Raw genomic sequence first — 17,176 nt, 5'->3', positions numbered from 1 at the left:
GATCTCCCGGTACGACTGTTGTTGGGGTTTTGTTTGTTGCTTTTGCCGCAATGTTTTATCTGAAACTTTTGCAGTGTTTCTTGTGGGGCTTCCTGTGGTTGTGGTGTGGCCCTTTTCCCCCTTCTATTTATTTATTTTTGCATGGATGAGCTTCACAAATGACTCATCCCCGTCTCAACTGTGTTTTCTGTAGGCGACCCTGCAAAGTTTAACTCTAGCCTCGTAGAGTGGTCCCTGAGAAAATGTGCCTTGGAGTAGCTTTGAAACTGACATTAAATCAGCCAAGGAATGGGTTTTGAGGGTTCCGGAGCATTTTTCTTCCAAGGAATAATCAGAAGGCTCCACTTTTCTATAAATTGATCCTCTGTTCATCTCTTGTTTCTAATTCTTACTATGTTAGTCAGCTTCAGGTTCCCCAGGATAAATTTCCTGTACTTAGCTTTTCAAATTCAGAACAGGCCCTCGAGGGATGATGTTTAAGTATTACCTTTACGATTCTGTGTCTCCGGATGCAGCGCTATGCAGGTTTAGACAGAAAAAGGCCTACAGCTCCCAGAATGCCCCAGCCAGCCATGCTGGGAGTTGCAGGGCTTTTTTCTGTTTACACTTGCGTAGGACTGCAAACTTACTTGTAAATAAATAGTTTTTATGGCCTCTTAGAAAGATTGTAAGAGGAGAGGATGCACTTGACCTCCTTAGGGAGTTTGCGGCACAACCTTCAGGGAGGAATGGGGGCCACCACAGACAGGCCCCGCTCCTTAAACCTGCTGGGTTGTTTAACCTGGTGGAGTTCATGAAGGGGTGTGTGGAGAAGAAGGTTTAACCCCAGCCATTTCAGTGGGGCTTGTGCGGAAGAGCTTTCTAGTGCAGCCTTCCCCTAACCTGCCCTCTCCAGATGTACTGGAATGGCAACTCCCATCATTCCCAGCCCGTGTGGCTAGGGGATGATGGGTGTTGTAGTCCCAATGTATCTGGAGGGGGCCGAGTAGAGGAAGGCTGTCTTGGGGTTGGGGGTGTCTGTGTGTTCTTTTCCTTTATGCCTGTTGTTTGTTCCCTGGTAGGTCCTGGGGCTGCTCTTGCCTGGGAAACTGCATCCCTTCAAGAATGCTCAATTTCCGTTCGAAAGAGGTCCGTCAGCTCCCGCACAACAAGTTTGTCGTCATCCTAGGCGACTCGAGTGAGTGTGACAGTCCGTACCACCCTGGGCTTTTGGAGGGGGGGGACAGGCGGTGGGGGGGTCGTGGAAGCAGGCTGGAGACGTGCTTTCTGCCCACTCCTGATCTTCTGCAGTTGCTCTCCACAACATAAGAGACTGTGGGCAGCACAGCAGCAAGCGCAGGGTGACCGGTCCTCATGGTTTTGCGTCCCTCCTCTTTCACAGTCCAGAGATCTGTCTACAAGGACCTCATCCGCTTGCTGCAGAATGACTCCTTGCTCACCTCCTCCCAAATGAAGGCCAAGGTATCCAAAGGAGGCCCGTGGGGGAGGCGGCATCTGCTGTCCGGGGCAACTGGCGGGTCAGCTCAGCCCTCCCTAAGGCCGGCTTCAGAATTTGGGCAGGGCGGGTTTGCGTTTGAGCCACACCTCCTCTGCAAGGCCTCCTGCACCTGGGAGAGGCGAGGCGCCCGGGCTGGGAATCCGCTTGCGCTCTCTGCGGCACCCTCTGGTGCACCGTGAAAATGGGTGGGTGAGCTCTGGATGTACAGAGGGAAGGTTACAACAGCGGGGATGGTTTAGCTTGGAAAAGACCTTAGATTTGATCCCTGTCTAACAGTGAGTTCCTGGTTCGCCGCTGTGTGAACAGAATGCAGGTCTAGGCGGACCCTCGGTCTGATCCAGAGTGGCTCTTCTTCCGTTCCGATGGAGGTGTGTCCTGGCCTAACCTTCTGCAGTCAGCCGTGATGCTCCCTCTGCTGGCCAAGGGTGCAAATTCACAGGGTTGGGTTTGCATAGGGATCAAATCTAAGGTCTCAGGGCGGGCTGCCACTCGAAGGCAGCGAACTCTTCAAAAGCTGTCCATAAGCAGAATCCGCATCAAGGCTAGGCCTGGTCGGCCACCATTACATCTGGTGGTAGCGACTTCCGTAGCTTAAATTTGCGCTGTGTGAGGAAGGCCTCCCTTTGATCCATCCCTGAACCTTCCAGATCAGAGGCTCTTTGAAAGCCTGTGTTCTCCTCCAGGGCTCCTACCCCACCATCAGGACCAGCGGCTTATAGATCAAAGCCACCCTGGACCGTCTTCGGCCTAGTCCTGTTCCTTGCTGGTTCGAGCTCTTTGCTTTCTCCCTCAGCCTGTGGCCTCTCTCTCTCTCTCTCTCCCTCTCTCTCTCTCACACACACACACGCACACGAGAGAGAGGCACCAGCAACTATGGCTCTGTAAGCCCTCCTGCATGGCGGTTTCCCTCTGTGCCTCACTGCCGGGATTCCCTTGGGTGGGCCGGTGGTGTCCCTCCTGTGGGTGGTGGGCGTTGGTGTCTCGTCATCGTGCCGGGATCCTATGACTTTGGAGAGCCAGTGTTCCCCTCCAGCGCTGCGGAAGCGATGCGAAGCGGAGTGGGCCAGATCCGCAGCGTGCCACTCCACCCCCCTCTCTCCGCAGGGCGATCTCCGCTTCGAAAACGACCGCTTAATTGAAGGCGGGGTGCTGGGCGGCCTGCACAACGGCACCCATTATCGGGAGGTGCGCCAGTATCGCACCTCCCACCACCTGGTCCGCTTCTACTTCCTCACCCGGGTGTACTGGCCGTACCTGGAAAGCATCCTGGACGATTTCCGGACTGGGCTGCAGCCGGATGTGTTGATCCTCAACTCCTGCGTCTGGGACATTTTGAGGTCGGTCTGTCCTCTGGTGGGGGAGGGGACTTGCGGGCAGACTGGGGGGGGGGGCGCGCTGCAGCTCGTGCTCCGCAGGCAGTGGGGTAGAGGGGAGATCTTGACGCGCAGGTGCTCACCGGGACCGTCCTGTAGCCCCGCCCCCAGGAACGGCTGTGAAGCGCCCAGGCAGCTTGGGCTATTGGGCGGCATCAAAACGTCATAAATCCATGGAGTAAATAAGGCAGAGTCCGTAATGCAAGCAGCTGTGCCGACGGCCCTCTGTCTCTGCCCACGCCACCCTCCCGTTCCTCCGAAGTGCATCACGCCACACCCAGTTGGGTAGGTTCAGCTTAGGGTCCCCAAACCGTGAGCTGGCCGAGGGCAGAGTCGTGGCTCCCACGTTGGGACTGTGGCTGGACGGCGTGAGGAAGTGGAAGCGATTGGCACAACGGCCCTGTTCGGACGACCCTTTAGGCAATGGGTTGTGTTATCCACGGTTAGTGTGGCTATTAAGAACCACGCCCAGTGCTGCTGCCTGGCGGCCACGGAGCCACGCCCTGCTGCGTAGTTTGCCTAGTCACACACCTTTCCGCGGCTGGTCCGTTCCGTTGAGGCACATGGGGCCCTGGGCAGCCCTTCCCTGGCGGTTCTTTGTGGCCACGGTGAGGCTACCGCGCCCACTACAAAGTCTGCCCCGGCTCCCGGCGGCCATTCTGAGAGCTGTGTCCCCACCTCGTCATGCTCCCATCCTGGAGGCCCCAGGACAGGCGTGTTCAGCACAGGGCAAGAACGCAAAACGGCAGCTGGCTCATTCGGAGCGGCTAGGCAGACCTTGGCAGCGGAGATCTCGCTGGCCGGACAGAGCGGCCTGGTTGATTTCATCTGTTCTTGCCGCGGAGCTCTATGGTAGTGTTGATTTAACCACGGGGGCCTTACAGACGACACGCTAAACCACGGTTAGGGCCACTAACCCTGCTGCAGAATGTGGTTAGTGAAGGGGGTTAAACCATGGTTAGGTTGCAACCACGGTTAAGGAAAATGCCCTACACAAGACACCCGGAGCCTTCAGGATTAGCTCAGAATGCTTAACCACCGTGGCTTCGCGGGTCATCGGAACAGGGTCAATGTGTGTCTCCCCCCCTTCCCCAAACACCCTAAGACTACCAGCTCAAGGTTTCCTCCGGAATGACGTGATCGAGGGCAACTTCCACGGCGCCACGCTGGCCGGCTTCCACCTCTTCGACGTGATGGACCTCCACTACCACTTCCGCCTCGACCTGCGGAACCGGGCCAAGGACGGCGTCCACTGGAACAACGTGGTGCATCGCAGGATCACCAGCCTGCTGCTGGCCCACGTGGCAGGCGCCTGGGGCGTGGCCCTGCCAGACCCCAAGCGCTGGGAGGGTGAGCAGGAGCCTCTCCCCGCTCTCGGGGCTATTCTGAAGGCTGGGCGGTGTGGTGGGCTGAGTCAGGATAGGGGCCCTCCGGACTTGGGTCCGTGTCCCAGCCTTCCCCCTGTTAGCTTCTGTGAGCAGTACTGACTCCATTTTGAAGCGACCCAAAACCCCACCTACAGACCGAGAGCATTCACAGAAGGCCTAGGTCAAGTAATCATTTCCTGATAGACTTCTTCAAATGCATTCCCCAGAGACAAAGGTAGGGGTAAAACTAAGCAGAATATGAATGCTAGATGGCAAGAGTTTTACCTGGTCATACACATGCTAATGTAGCCCTGTTGCTGAACTCCAGGCTGCATCAAGTACAGCCATCATCCCAAATCACCCTCTTTTGTTCCCATAGCAAGTAGATCTTTAGAGAAGATCACACACACAAAAAAACCTCCTCAAGTTAGGGGGAAGAAAAAGGCTATCTCTCTCTTTAGAACCGGAAGCACAGAATAGACTACAGATTCCAGCTTCGGAGAGCAAGCTGCCATGGGTGAGTGCTTTGCTTCGCTGTCTTCTTTTCCTCTTCACCTAAGACTAAGAGTTGCAATGCTCCCCAGTTCTGCTCTACAGGAAAGGGCTGCAGCCCAAGGAAAGGTATATTGCCTTTAAAGATTCCCTCTGCTCTTTCCCCTGCTGTCTCTGTGTGTGTGTATGCTCTTAAGTCTCAAAAAGTCTATTTTTCAGTCTTGAAACTGCTTCTAAGCCTCTACTTGCTCAGCTAATTTCCCCCAAACTAACTTGTACCTTTGTATTTGTTTCAACCTCATTAAATGTGCCATTGTGGCGTTATCCCCTTCAATGCTGTAAGTTTCTTAAGTAAGAATTGCCTTACTTTGCCACAGACGCTCTATTGCCAATGTCAAAAGATTCCTTATAAGCGGGTGTAAGTCTCATTAGAACGTGTGCAAGTTTGTACATGGGTCTAATGAGAGCTCATCATGTAACACCCCGCCTGGGGTCCTCCAGGTGTGTTGGATGGCAACTCCCATCATTCCCAGGCAGCTTGGACCATGCTGGCTGGGAATGATGGGAGATGTAGTCCAACACAGCTGCAGGACACCAGGTTGAGGAAAGCTGGTGTAGATTCACTGGCAGCAGGTCTCCAAAGATTCAGGCAGAGTTTTCTCAGCCTTTAGGCTTTCTGCCCCCCACTTCCTGGGGTTTCCAGTGACCAATAGGACGTCGCCTTCCACCCAGGAACGCCCCCAGAGTGGCTCCGAGCGAGGACAGTCCGGCGGAAGAGCCAGGCTGACCTCGCTGTGGCTGGAAAAGTCAGGGTAAGTCCACGACTCTTCAGCTGCACATCTCTGCCTCTTTGCCATGGGCTGGCTTTGAATCTGCGTCATCTCACCGACGCAGCGCGGATTCGGAGCCAGCCTGGGGCAAAGACGACGTCAAGCTAGCAGCCCCCTCGAGTTGCTGGAGTCAAACTCGGGTCCTCGTCCCTCTGCTCTCTGGCTGAGCTGGGCCCTCCCCTAAATGCCTGTCTGAATGCTCGTCCGTGGCTGTCGGGTGGGACCAAGTTCTTTAGCTGTTGACGTAATTGTTGTTGAAATCCTGCTTTTCGGCTGCAGAGGCATGCACAAAGCACCCGACAGCTAGCCGTCGATCAAATGCCAATAAAAATGTATCTTGCAGAGAGGAGGCCGGCCCAGCACACGGAGGGGATGTCCAGAGGGCTTCTTCCTCACAGCCTGTCTTCCGGTGTTGTTTCCTTAATTATGAATTTCCCCCGTGTTTCATCTACTTCTTCTCCCTTCCTGGTGATGGAGCCACGACAGGCCTGTAGAAATTGCAGCCTGGGCAGAGGAGCCATTTCTGAACTGTCCCCCTCGCCTCCACAGGCCCGGTGTGGGAGAATAGGCTGACTGTGCCCTTTGGCCTCTTGGGGGTGCTTCTGCGGCCACTGCTTGCTGACCTTCCCGAGGGATTCCTTGACCAACGTGGTGCCCGCAGACCGGATCCCCCCGGGTTCCACGAAGACTCCTTCCTCTTCCTCAGCGACTGGGAGTCAGCAGAGCCCTTCTCTGGATTCTCCAGCTTCGAGGACTCCCACGTCCCACCTCCCTTCCACCTGGACGGTACGTTCAGAGGCCGCCTCTTCCCCGCCCTCCCAGCTTCCCTCGGGGGTCCGGCTTCCCCTTCCTCAGGGCTGCCTGGACCCCAGGGGCGATGCCAGGCCTGCCTGTCTTCTCTTTGCCTTGTTCAGCAGTCAGTCCCTCCACGGTGGCTAAAAGTGGGCCGAACCGGATGGGGTGAAGAGCAGCCGTGGCCTTCTCCTGGTTTTGCCACTGACAAGCAAGACGGCATGGGAGTTCAAAAAGTCCCAACTAGGACTGTGCACGGCCCCCCCGAATCGCTTCGTGGCCTGATCCGGAACTTTCGGATCGGGCCGATCCGCTTCGGGTCAATCCGACCCTCACCTTCACTGCTCCATGGAGCGAGATCCAGGGGGGCGGATCGAGATTTTGCCCCCCCCCTTCCCTACTTACTTTCTTCCATAGTGGACAGCGGAGGCAGGTAAGTGGGGTGGGGGGGCAAAATGGGGGCTGAATAAGCCCCCCTGCCCCCGTACCTGGCTCCACCCCCATCGCCGCATGGACTGTGGCGGCGGTGCCAGGTGACCTTCTCCCCCCCCTTACCTGCGTTTGGAGCTCCGGATGGAGGTGAACCGCTTCACCTTGATCTGCAGCTTCCCCGACCCGATTCGAATTGGAATCGGAGTGGAGCACAGCCCTAATCTACACTATGATGGGGCCAGGGTTAGGCGTGTCTGCACTGTAGGGCAAGGCAGGGCATGTGGCCTGGGGCCTGGGGGGCAGAGGAGGAGGAGTGGAGAAGGTGGTGGGCTCTGGCAGGCAGCCATCGGCCTCCCCACCCCAAGTAACCTCTGGGGCTGCCTGCCAAGCCTGTAGAAAGCCAGGCCTCCAAGCATTGCAGCGGAGCCATTTCTGAACCGTCCCCCTCGCCTCCACAGGCCCGGGGCGGGAGAACAGGCCGGCCGTGCCCCTTGACCTCTCGCGGCCACCGCTTGCTGACCCTCCCGAGGGATTCCCGGACCGACGTGGCACCCGCGGACCGGATCCCCCTGTGTCCCACGAAGGCTCCTTCCTCATCCTCAGCGACTGGGAGTCAGCGGAGCCCTTCTCTGGATTCACCAGCTTCGAGGACTCCCGCGTCCCACCTCCCTTCCGCCTGGACGGTACGTAAAAAGCCAGGCCGCCTCTGAGCCTCGTAGATGAGCCATTTCTGAACCATCCCCCTCGCCTCCACAGGCCTGGTGCGGGAGAATAGGCCGACCGTGCCCAATAATTATAATAATATTTTTTTCTTACCCGCCTCTCCCTTTGGATCGAGGTGGGGAACAACATTAGAACAGGAATCAATACATCTTAAAAATTCTTGATTTAACTTTGATCTGGATAGGCCTCCCGCGGCCACCGCTTGCTGACCCTCCCGAGGGATTCCCGAACCAACGTGGCGCCCGCGGACCGGATCCCCCCGGGTTCCACGAAGACTCCTTCCTCGTCCTCAGCGACTGGGAGTCAGCGGAGCCCTTCTCTGGATTCTCCAGCTTCAAGGACTCCCGCGTCCCACCTCCCTTCCGCCTGGACGGTACGTTCAGAGGCCGCCTCTTCCCCGCCTTCCCAGCGTCCCTCGGGGGTCCAGCTTCCCCTTCCTCAGGGCTGCCTGGACCCTGGGGGCGATGCCAGGGCTGCCCACCTTCTCTTTGCCTTGTTCAGCAGTCGATCCCGGGTTTCTCCCCTCCAAGGTGGCTAAAAGTGGGCCGTACCGGATGAAGAGCAGCCGTGGCCTCCTGCCTGGTTTCGTCACTGACAAGCAAGATGGGATGGGGGTTCTTTAAAGTCCCAACCGCCGTCCTCTCCCTCCTCTCCCCCCCCCCTTAAATGGTTGAGGGCTGGCAAAAATTGGGCTTTTCTGAAGGCCTGGTTGCCCGCCCGACTGGCACGCTCCGAAGCCACACTTGTCCGTTGACTTGTGCAGTCCTCCTGCCGCACCGGTACCCGTGTGCATGTGTTTGTGTGTGTATGAGTGCCACGGCTGTGTCGTGGACGTTTTCTTCTGTGGGCTTCTGGCCCACCACCATGAATGCCGCTTCCTGACGGTCGTGGTGGGCATGGCAGAAGCCAGCTGTGACCTGGCCAGGAGCCGCAGCTCCTGTAAACGGGCTCTGTCTTCGGTGACTTTGTCAGATGCCGCTTGCCCGTTCTCTGGGCTCTCTCTGCAACCATAGGGACTAGAAACATGAAAAAGGAGGTGAGACTAGGGCGGCCCGTGCCTTGCCACGTGGGGAGCAGTTCTCTATTTGTTTATTGAATTCTAAAGATGGAGCCTATAAATGATGAATTAGCATGTTGGGAAGTCGGTTGTCTTCCTCAACGTGGTGCCTTCCAGATATTTTGGACTACGACACCCAACATCCCCAACCGTAGATCCTGCTGGCCAGGGCTGATGGGAGCTGAAGTCCAAAACATCTGAAGGGCACAGAGTGGGAGAAGGGCTGGCCCAGCGGTTTCCCCTCCTAAACTCTGAACTTGGAGAAATAGCAGCTGAGAGCACAGTCAGTTTAGATTCTGCTGGGATAGATGTCGGACCTGGAAGTAGGTTGGATAGGTTCCACCTCGGACAACCTTCCCCCGACCTGGCACTCTTTGGATGTGTCGGACTACAACTCCCATCAGTACCAGCCAGCATGGTTAATGGTGGGAATCTTGGGAGCTGTAGTCCAAAACCCCTGGAAGGCACCAGCTTGGGGGAGTCTTCCAACGAGATGCAGGACGTTTTTTGGCCGGGAGTGAAGACGGAGCCCTCCTGCAGACCTTCGGAGGGCGATGGGGCCAGGGTGAGGCAGGGCTGGGGGGCAGAGGAGGAGGAGGAGGGGAGAAGGTGGTGGGCTCTGGCAGGCAGCCATGGGCCTCCCCACCCCAAGTAACTTCTGGGGCCGCCTGCCAGGCCTCCTCCTCCGAGCGTCGCAGAGGAGAGCCATTGCTGAGCCGTCCCCCTCGTCTCCACAGGCCCGGGGCGGGAGAACAGGCTGGCCGTGCCCCTTGACCTCTCGCGGCCACCGCTTGCTGACTCTCCCGAGGGATTCCCGGACCGACGTGGCGCCCGCGGACCGGATCCCCCCGTGTTCCACGAAGGCTCCTTCCTCATCCTCAGCGACTGGGAGTCAGCGGAGCCCTTCTCTGGATTCACCAGCTTCGAGGACTCCGACGTCCCACCTCCCTTCCGCCTGGACGGTACGTAAAAAGCCAGGCCGCCTCTGAGCGTCGTAAATGAGCCATTTCTGAACCATCCCCCTCGCCTCCACAGGCCCGGGGCGAGAGAATAGGCTGACCGTGCCTAAGAATAATAATAATAACAACAACAACAACAACAACAACTATTGAAATATGTTGGCCTAATATTTACAACCTTATTTTAGTTATTGCCAGACTGGGCTTCTGGCCAATAACCTTATAACAGAGTTTTGCAGCGGTTTCCAGCAAATCAGCACAGACACAGATTAAGACTGAGACTTTCAGTAGGTTTAAAGAAACCTTTACTGGCATATAAAAATATAATTTAGTTATGGCATTCACAAATACAAATACTTACATACGGTCAGTCAATACAGCTCTGATACATAGATGGAGTGAGTGATATCTGATACATGTACATGGGAATACAATCCTTTTTATAGGCTAACTGTACAATGATGCAACTACTTGCAATCCCTTAATTGAAACAATCAAGTCACCAATTATTCAATCATGACATCAATGTCCAGGTGCAACGTTGACCTTTAAATTTTCTGCTGAGTCTTCTGATTCCTCCAGCTCCTCAGCAATTAGTAAATCCATGGAAACATAACCAGAACCCTGATCCAGGATTCCAACAGCATCAGGGCTCTGGCAGGCAACCATGGGCCTCCCCACCCCAAGTAACCTCTGGGGCCGCCTGCCAGGCCTCCTCCTCCGAGCGTCGCAGCGGAGCCATTGCTGAGCCGTCCCCCTCGCCTCCACAGGCCCGGGGCGGGAGAACAGGCCGGCCGTGCCCCTTGACCTCTCGCGGCCACCGCTTGCTGACCCTCCCGAGGGATTCCCGGACCGACGTGGCGCCCGCGGACCGGATCCTCCCGTGTTCCACGAAGGCTCCTTCCTCATCCTCAGCGACTGGGAGTCAGCGGAGCCCTTCTCTGGATTCTCCAGCTTCGAGGACTCCGACGTCCCACCTCCCTTCCGCCTGGACGGTACGTAAAAAGCCAGGCCGCCTCTGAGCCTCGTAGATGAGCCATTTCTGAACCATCCCCCTCGCCTCCACAGGCCCGGTGCGGGAGAATAGGCCGACCGTGCCCAATAATTATAATAATAATAATTTTTTTTTTACCCGCCTCTCCCTTTAGATCGAGGCGGGGAACAACATTAGAACAGGAATCAATACATCTTAAAAATTCTTGATTTAACTTTGATCTGGATAGGCCTCCCGCGGCCACCGCTTGCTGACCCTCCCGAGGGATTCCTTGACCTTCCTCACAGCCTGTCTTCCAGTGTTGCTTCCTTAACCATGAATTTCCCCCCGTGTTTCATCTACTTCTTCTCCCTTCCTGCTGATGGAGCCACGATAGGCCTGTAGAAAGTGCGGCCTGGGCAGAGGAGCCATTTCTGAACCGTCCCCCTCGCCTCCACAGGCCCGGTGTGGGAGAATAGGCTGACCGTGCCCTTTGGCCTCCTGGGGGTGCTTCTGCGGCCACCGCTTGCTGACCCTCCCGAGGGATTCCCGGACCGACGTGGCGCCCACGGACCGGATCCCCCCGGGTTCCACGAAGACTCCTTCCTCGTCCTCAGCAACTGGGAGTCAGCGGAGCCCTTCTCTGGATTCACCAGCTTCGAGGACTCCCGTGTCTCACCACCCTTCCGCCTGGACGGTATGTTCAGAGGCCGCCTCTTCTCCGCCCTCCCAGCGTCCCTCGGGGGTCCGGCTTCCCCTCCCTCAGGGCTGCCTGGACCCCGGGGGCGACGCCAGGCTGCCCGCCTCCACCTTCCGCAAGAGAGCCCCTTTTATCCAGCCGTCCCCAACCGAGGGCCCTCCGGACGTTGTGGACTACGTTGCCCAGCACTCCTGACCATGTGGCTGAGGGACGAAGGTTTACTCTTCGCCCTGATTTCTATCAGATCTGGACTCGCGTTAGATAAGCTAGGCTAGGGCTGTGACTCCCACCGTCCATGGGCGATGGGTTTTGTAGTCCGTCACATCTGGAGGACCCCCGGTGGGGACAGGCTGGAATTTTCTTCTACGTATCCTATTGAGCATTACCTGTTGAACCTCATGAAAGCCATTTAACCCTTTCTTTGCCTCTGTCCTTCAGCTCAGTCCCCCCCTGCGCCCGAGAGGTGGCAGAGACCTTTGCTTGAGTGCAGGGAGGGGGCAGCCTGGGGGCTGAATCAGTCCCGCTCCCATAGGTAGGGTGACCCTATGGAAAGGAGGACCGGGCTCCTGTATCTTTAACAGTCGCATAGAAAAGGGGGTTTCAGCAGGTGTCATTGTTATGCATGCAGCACTTGGTGAAATCCCCTCTTCATCACAACTGTTAAAGTTGAAGGAGCTATGCTAGTGTGCCCAGAAACAAAAGAGGGCAGGGCTCCTGCAGCTTTAACTGTTGTGGTGAAAAGGGAGTTTTATCAGGTGCTGCATGCATACAAATGGCACCTGCTGAAATTCCCCTTTTCTATGCAACTGTTAAAGCTACAGGAGCGCGGTCCTCCTTTCCATAGGGTCACCCTACCCATAAGTGAATGAGGGCCATGTGGAAGGACTGCAAGAGCTTTCGCTAAGGCCCCTTTTGTTACACGAAGGGAGGGAGAGAGGGAGGGCATTTTATGGGTCAAGCATTCGAATCCTGGATCCTCCCTTCTGAGTTTTGGAAGTGAATCACCTGGGCAATCCGTGATGCTGCACAGCGCTTTTGCCGACCTGTTTTATCTAATCCTGTGAGGTTTGCCGTGGCCCTTTTTCCTAGCCCCACCCCACTCCTTCATTCTCTCTCTCTCTCTCCACAGCGGGGGCGCTTGACAACTTCCACCATTTCGAGAGGCCTCACCCGAGCCTCTTCCCCCCTTACCCCTCCCCCGAGGAAGGAAGCCTCCCCCTGCACTCCAGCCGCTGCCGCAAAAGGGCTCGCCTGGTGGTCGAGCACCCCCAGGGCTATGTCATGCGCCGGCAGACCGTCCACGTGAGAGACGAAACCCCGTACCAGAGGGGCCATAAGTTCCTCTACAAGCAGTGCTGAAGCCGAACTGTCTAGATCTGGGCAAAGGAGCTGTTCCGGGAAGAACTGTACCACCTGCATCCTTTCCTTGCAATCCAGGCCGGTTTGGTTCCTTGGGTCTGCCTGTGCCGGAGAGAGGGCGGCTCCACGGTGCTCTTGGCTGTCAGCCCCATCTGTTGAACGAGGGGTTTTGTTACGGTAGTTGATGCCCCACTTTTTCTGTGCGAGAGGAAGACCTCTTTGGAGTGGTGAAGCTCAGAGCGTGCGCTTCTGTTGCCAGCGCTGGCTGTTTGTAGCACGAGGTTTACAGCATTTCTGGGACCCAGAGAAGGCCCGCGGTCCTTTGGGAATGGCGTCGGAGCCCAGGTTTCCTCTCAAGATGGGCAGCTGCCTGCTCCTGCGTCCGGCCTCGAGGCCTCGCTGTATTTTTCCGAGAGCGAACTGGGGGTTGGATCTCCTGGTGTTTGGTCTCCGTTAGAAGTCTCCTTCCTGGAAGTAAGGAGAGAATCCCGCACTCAGAACCCCTCGTCTCCTCTTGGGGCACGGCGGGGGCTGGGGGTGATGCGGCGCAGGGTGGGTTTGAGCCGCACATTTGGGCATTTCAGTGCCCCTGTACACACATCTCAGAACACACATCTCAGAACTGCAGGCTTAAAACCCTTCCCCAACTTCGATGCCTTCCAGATGTGTTGGATTGTAACTTCCACCTTGCTGGTTGGAGTGATGGGAATTGCAGTCCCACCCACCTGGAGGGTGCCAGGTTCAGGAGGGCCACTGTGCTGACTGTTTTGTTTTTGGAGGTTTCTTATCATTGCCCCTGTGAGCTTCTCAGAACGATCATTTAAAAGAGAAGCACTTTAATTTTGTGGCAAAGTCTTTTTGTCTGTCCCCCCCCCACACTTTTTCAATTTGTTTTAAAATTAAAACTGGAGGGTTTTTTCTTGTTCTTTGCGTTGTTGTTGTTGGTGGTTGGGTGTGTGAGTGTGGGTGGGTGCCTAGACTCCTGAACCAGAGAACTGCCTTGCTGTTGCGATCTGCAGAGAAGGGGATTTTTTTTGTACAGCTCACAATATATTGCTCTATTTTGGGGATTCAGGCTGGAAAGAGACGGGAGGCGCCTTTCCCAGAGTTGGCAGAGGGGTTGAAAGGTTCCTTTTTGTTCGTTCTGGGTCTGTTCCTTTCCTTAAATAAAGGTGTGTGTTTTACGAAGCTTTGAGCCTTTCGTCTTTCGCTCTGCCCATCCTCGAAAGAAAGGGCTCCAGTTGTACAGGTGGGGAACTGAGGCGCCTTTCTTTATTGGTAATGACTTCCGTACCGCTTGAGACAAGGACGTCTCTAAGCGGTCCAAGGTGGAGCCCAGGGCCGTGGTCTGGCCCAGTTAGGGGGAGGCTGGCGACCAAGCTCCCAAGACGAAGAGCCTCTTCTCTGCCCACGACCTCCATCCTGGCCCTCCCAGGGCCCCTCGCGGAGGGTCCGGCGTCATCGCGAAGGGAGCGCTGGACCCTTGCGGAGCACAGTCCGGAGAGGGCCCTAGCGCCGGGGCAGAGCGCCCGTCTTGCCTGCCGAAGGTTCCTGGTTCCATCCCTGGCTTCTCCGGTGAAAAACGGGTCGGGGGTCATTGGTGGGAAAGACCCTCCTCTGCCTGAGAGAGAGAGACACCCCCACCCCCATGAGCCACTGCCAGGGAGAGTGGACTGTCTGGCCTAGCATAAGATTTCTTTCTATGCCCACATAGAAAGACGCTAACAATATACTGTACAGCTCACAATATATTGCTCTATTTTGGGGATTCAGGCTGGAAAGAGACAGGAGGCGCTTTTCCCAGAGTTGGCAGAGGAGTTGAAAGGTTCCTTTTTGTTCGATCTGGGTCTGCTAAGGGACTGTCTATACATTTTAAAAGCCCCACAGTGGCTGTGGGGTGGGGTGGTGTCGGCATAACCGACGCAGCGCCATCCCGCAGCCACCGCCGGGCTTTCCCACAAAGCTGTGTCTTTAAAAACGTCTTGGACTTATCCCAATATTTTACGTTGGAACGAAGTCACTACGGGCGAAAGCATGGGGTTTTCCTCAAAGCGTCAGCAACCCAGAACCATGAAGCCAGCCGCAAAAGGTTTTAGCTTTGGTGCAAAGCTCTGGGATGATCGAGAAGAGATCCTGACGTTGTAAAGCACCTGTCTGTCGAAGGAGGTAATACCGACCCAGATGGATTGGTCCAGTATAAAGTAACTTTATTAACTCATTATTTGGAATATGTTGATTTTAGAGTTTTCTTAAATAAATATTTGTTGCAGATTCTCTGGGAAAACTTGGGTCAAGGGCAGCGGCATTGCTAATAGCGTCATCAGACGGGGGAAATTGCAGTTCCCTACTGTTGCTTCTCCGCACCCACTCCTGTCTCATAATACTTCCTCTTTCTTCCTGGAGAAGAAAGAGGAAGTAAACAAAGACCACGTGGCCCATTCAGGGGCTGTTTTTATCGCGCTGCTTTTCCTGCACACAGCAGGAAATAGCTGCACATTCCGTTCCCTTAAAAAAAAAGTTGGATTAATAGGGGTCCATTTTGTGATGGAAAAAAGGCAAGAAGGAGCGGGAGGCGGACGCCATCATCTGAAGGACATGCGAAAAACCGTGAGTGGGCGATAAAACACTCGTCTGACGAACCCCTAAGACACCTAAAAGGTTTGGGGCCTAGGCCCATAAGAGACGAATCTGCATAAAATGTGCATGCATTAATTTATATCCATGCAAGTTTGGAATTCCTAGAATTGATTAAAATTGCGAAAGAATGTCTTATCCAAATCACCACAAATATCCTCCAATTAATTTGCACCCTGCCCAAATGAGCCAGGATCAATAAATAGTTAATCTACAAGTACAGTTAACATATAATCTCTCTCTGTGCTTTCCGCTGCTTTTAAAACGTTTATTTTTATTTATTACATTTATTTCCTGCTTCCCCCCCCTTGTTGAAAGCACCCCAAGGTGGCTTACATAAATCCTTCTCTCTCTCTCTCTCTTCATTTCTTATCCTCCTTTTCATATATTCCTCCTTTTCATTTTTTATCCTCACAACCCTGTGAGGTGGGTTGGGCTGAGAGGCTGTGACTGGCCCAAAGTCACCCAGTGTGTTTCCGTGGCCGAGTGGGGACTAGAACCCGGATCTCCCGACTCCCAGTCCAACACACTAGCCACTACGCCACAATGGCTCCTGGCTTGCATTCTATCCTTGTTTTTATTGACCCAGAGGTGAAGATTGTAGGCAGGATCACAGCAGGCTGCTTCCTTTTTATTTCACACTCCGGCTGGCTCAGGAGCTGCCCAGCTCCTAATGAGGCCAGGTTTTATTTATTTATTTATTTATTTATTTGTGTAGCACCATCAATGTACATGGTGCTGTACAGAGTAAAACAATAAAATAGCAAGACCCTGCCGCATAGCCTTACATTCTAATAAAATCATAATAAAACAATAAGGAGGGGAAGAGAATGCACCAAACAACTGCAGGCCCTGCTGATGCCGGGAGAATAAAAAATCCACAGGACGTGCCCGTGCCCAGGGTTAATCTGGAGCTAATTCATAGAATCATAGAATAGCAGAGTTGGAAGGGGCCTACAAGGCCATTGAGTCCAACCCCCTGCTCAATGCAAGAATCCACCCTAAAGCATCCCTGACAGATGGTTGTCCAGCGGCCTCTTGAAGGCCTCTAGTGTGGGAGAGCCCACCACCTCCCTAGGTAGCTGATTCCATTGTCGCACTGCTCTAACAGTCAGGAAGTTTTTCCTGATGTCCAGCCGGAATCTGGCTTCCTTTAACTTGAGCCCGTTATTCCGTGTCCTGCACTCTGGGAGGATCAAGAAGAGATCCTGGCCCTCCTCTGTGTAACAACCTTTTAAGTATTGGAAGAGTGCTATCATGTCTCCCCTCCATCTTCTCTTCTCCAGGCTAAACATGCCCAGTTCTTTCAGTCTCTCTTCATAGGGCTTTGTTTCCAGACCCCTGATCATCCTGGTTGCCCTCCTCTGAACACGCTCCAGCTTGTCTGCGTCCTTCTTGAATTGTGGAGCCCAGAACTGGACGCAATACTCTAGATGAGGCCTAACCAGGGCCGAATTCCTCCCACCCACCCCAGCACTGGGGCTCAGCTTGGAAATAGGCGAAGATGGTTAAAGATGTGAACCGCCCAGAGAGTTTTGGCTATTGGGCAGTATAAAATGTAATTAATAATAATAAAAAAATAAACACGTACGCAGCCAAACTAAGCACATTCTCCTTGGATGCCACATGATCTTCTCTTGACAGGCATTTGGATTACTGCAATGCGTTATACGTGGGGCTGCCTTTGAAAACGGTACGGAAGCTTCAGCCTGGTACAAAACAGGGCAGCCTGTTTACTAACAGGGACTGGCCGGCGAGATCACGTTACGCCAGTCCTTTTCCAGCTTCATTGGCTGCCAGTCCAGGTCCGGGCCTGATTCAAAGTGCTGGTATTGACATTCAAAGCCCTAAACGGTTTGGGGCCAGGCTATCTGAAGGAACGCCTCCTCCCATATGTACCTGCCCGGACCTTAAGATCATCTATAGGGGCCCTTCTCCGTGAGCCCCTGCCAAAGGAAGTGAGGCAGGTGGCTACTAGGAGGAGGGC

General features: G+C 54.8%; 2 protein-coding genes across 2 annotated transcripts; both read left to right on the top strand.

Annotated features, from left to right (window-relative positions):
• The first annotated feature begins 1,104 nt into the window (after positions 1–1,104).
• LOC134405005 (PC-esterase domain-containing protein 1A-like) lies at positions 1,105–8,130 on the top strand. Its single transcript, XM_063136062.1, has 7 exons — positions 1,105–1,177; positions 1,382–1,461; positions 2,603–2,839; positions 3,834–4,221; positions 6,110–6,346; positions 7,243–7,467; positions 7,727–8,130. Exons 1-7 carry the CDS (start codon positions 1,105–1,107, stop codon positions 8,128–8,130), a joined length of 1,644 nt encoding a protein of 547 aa, XP_062992132.1.
• Positions 8,131–8,298: 168 nt separating this feature from the next.
• LOC134405004 (uncharacterized) lies at positions 8,299–12,555 on the top strand. The gene is made up of 5 exons (XM_063136061.1): positions 8,299–8,446; positions 9,302–9,526; positions 10,294–10,518; positions 10,957–11,193; positions 12,326–12,555. Exons 1-5 carry the CDS (start codon positions 8,299–8,301, stop codon positions 12,553–12,555), a joined length of 1,065 nt encoding a protein of 354 aa, XP_062992131.1.
• The last annotated feature ends 4,621 nt before the right edge of the window (positions 12,556–17,176 follow it).

Source organism: Elgaria multicarinata, chromosome 10 (assembly GCF_023053635.1).
Source record: "Elgaria multicarinata webbii isolate HBS135686 ecotype San Diego chromosome 10, rElgMul1.1.pri, whole genome shotgun sequence".
NCBI classification, from domain to species: Eukaryota; Metazoa; Chordata; class Lepidosauria; order Squamata; family Anguidae; genus Elgaria; species Elgaria multicarinata.
The sequence above is the reverse complement of the archived record's forward strand: the minus strand, read 5'-3'. Positions and strand labels throughout refer to the sequence as shown.

Excerpts from the sequence above, each read along its gene's own strand:
- LOC134405005 (XM_063136062.1), top strand. The coding sequence starts at position 1,105 with ATGCTCAATTTCCGTTCGAAAGAGGTCCGTCAGCTCCCGCACAACAAG. Across the intron at positions 1,178-1,381 it reads CGTCATCCTAGGCGACTCGA|TCCAGAGATCTGTCTACAAG; the intron begins GTGAGTGTGACA and ends CCTCTTTCACAG. Across the intron at positions 7,468-7,726 it reads ACCTCCCTTCCGCCTGGACG|GGATTCCCGAACCAACGTGG; the intron begins GTACGTAAAAAG and ends GACCCTCCCGAG.
- LOC134405004 (XM_063136061.1), top strand. The coding sequence starts at position 8,299 with ATGTGTTTGTGTGTGTATGAGTGCCACGGCTGTGTCGTGGACGTTTTC. Across the intron at positions 10,519-10,956 it reads ACCTCCCTTCCGCCTGGACG|GCCCGGTGTGGGAGAATAGG; the intron begins GTACGTAAAAAG and ends TCGCCTCCACAG. Across the intron at positions 11,194-12,325 it reads ACCACCCTTCCGCCTGGACG|CGGGGGCGCTTGACAACTTC; the intron begins GTATGTTCAGAG and ends CTCTCTCCACAG.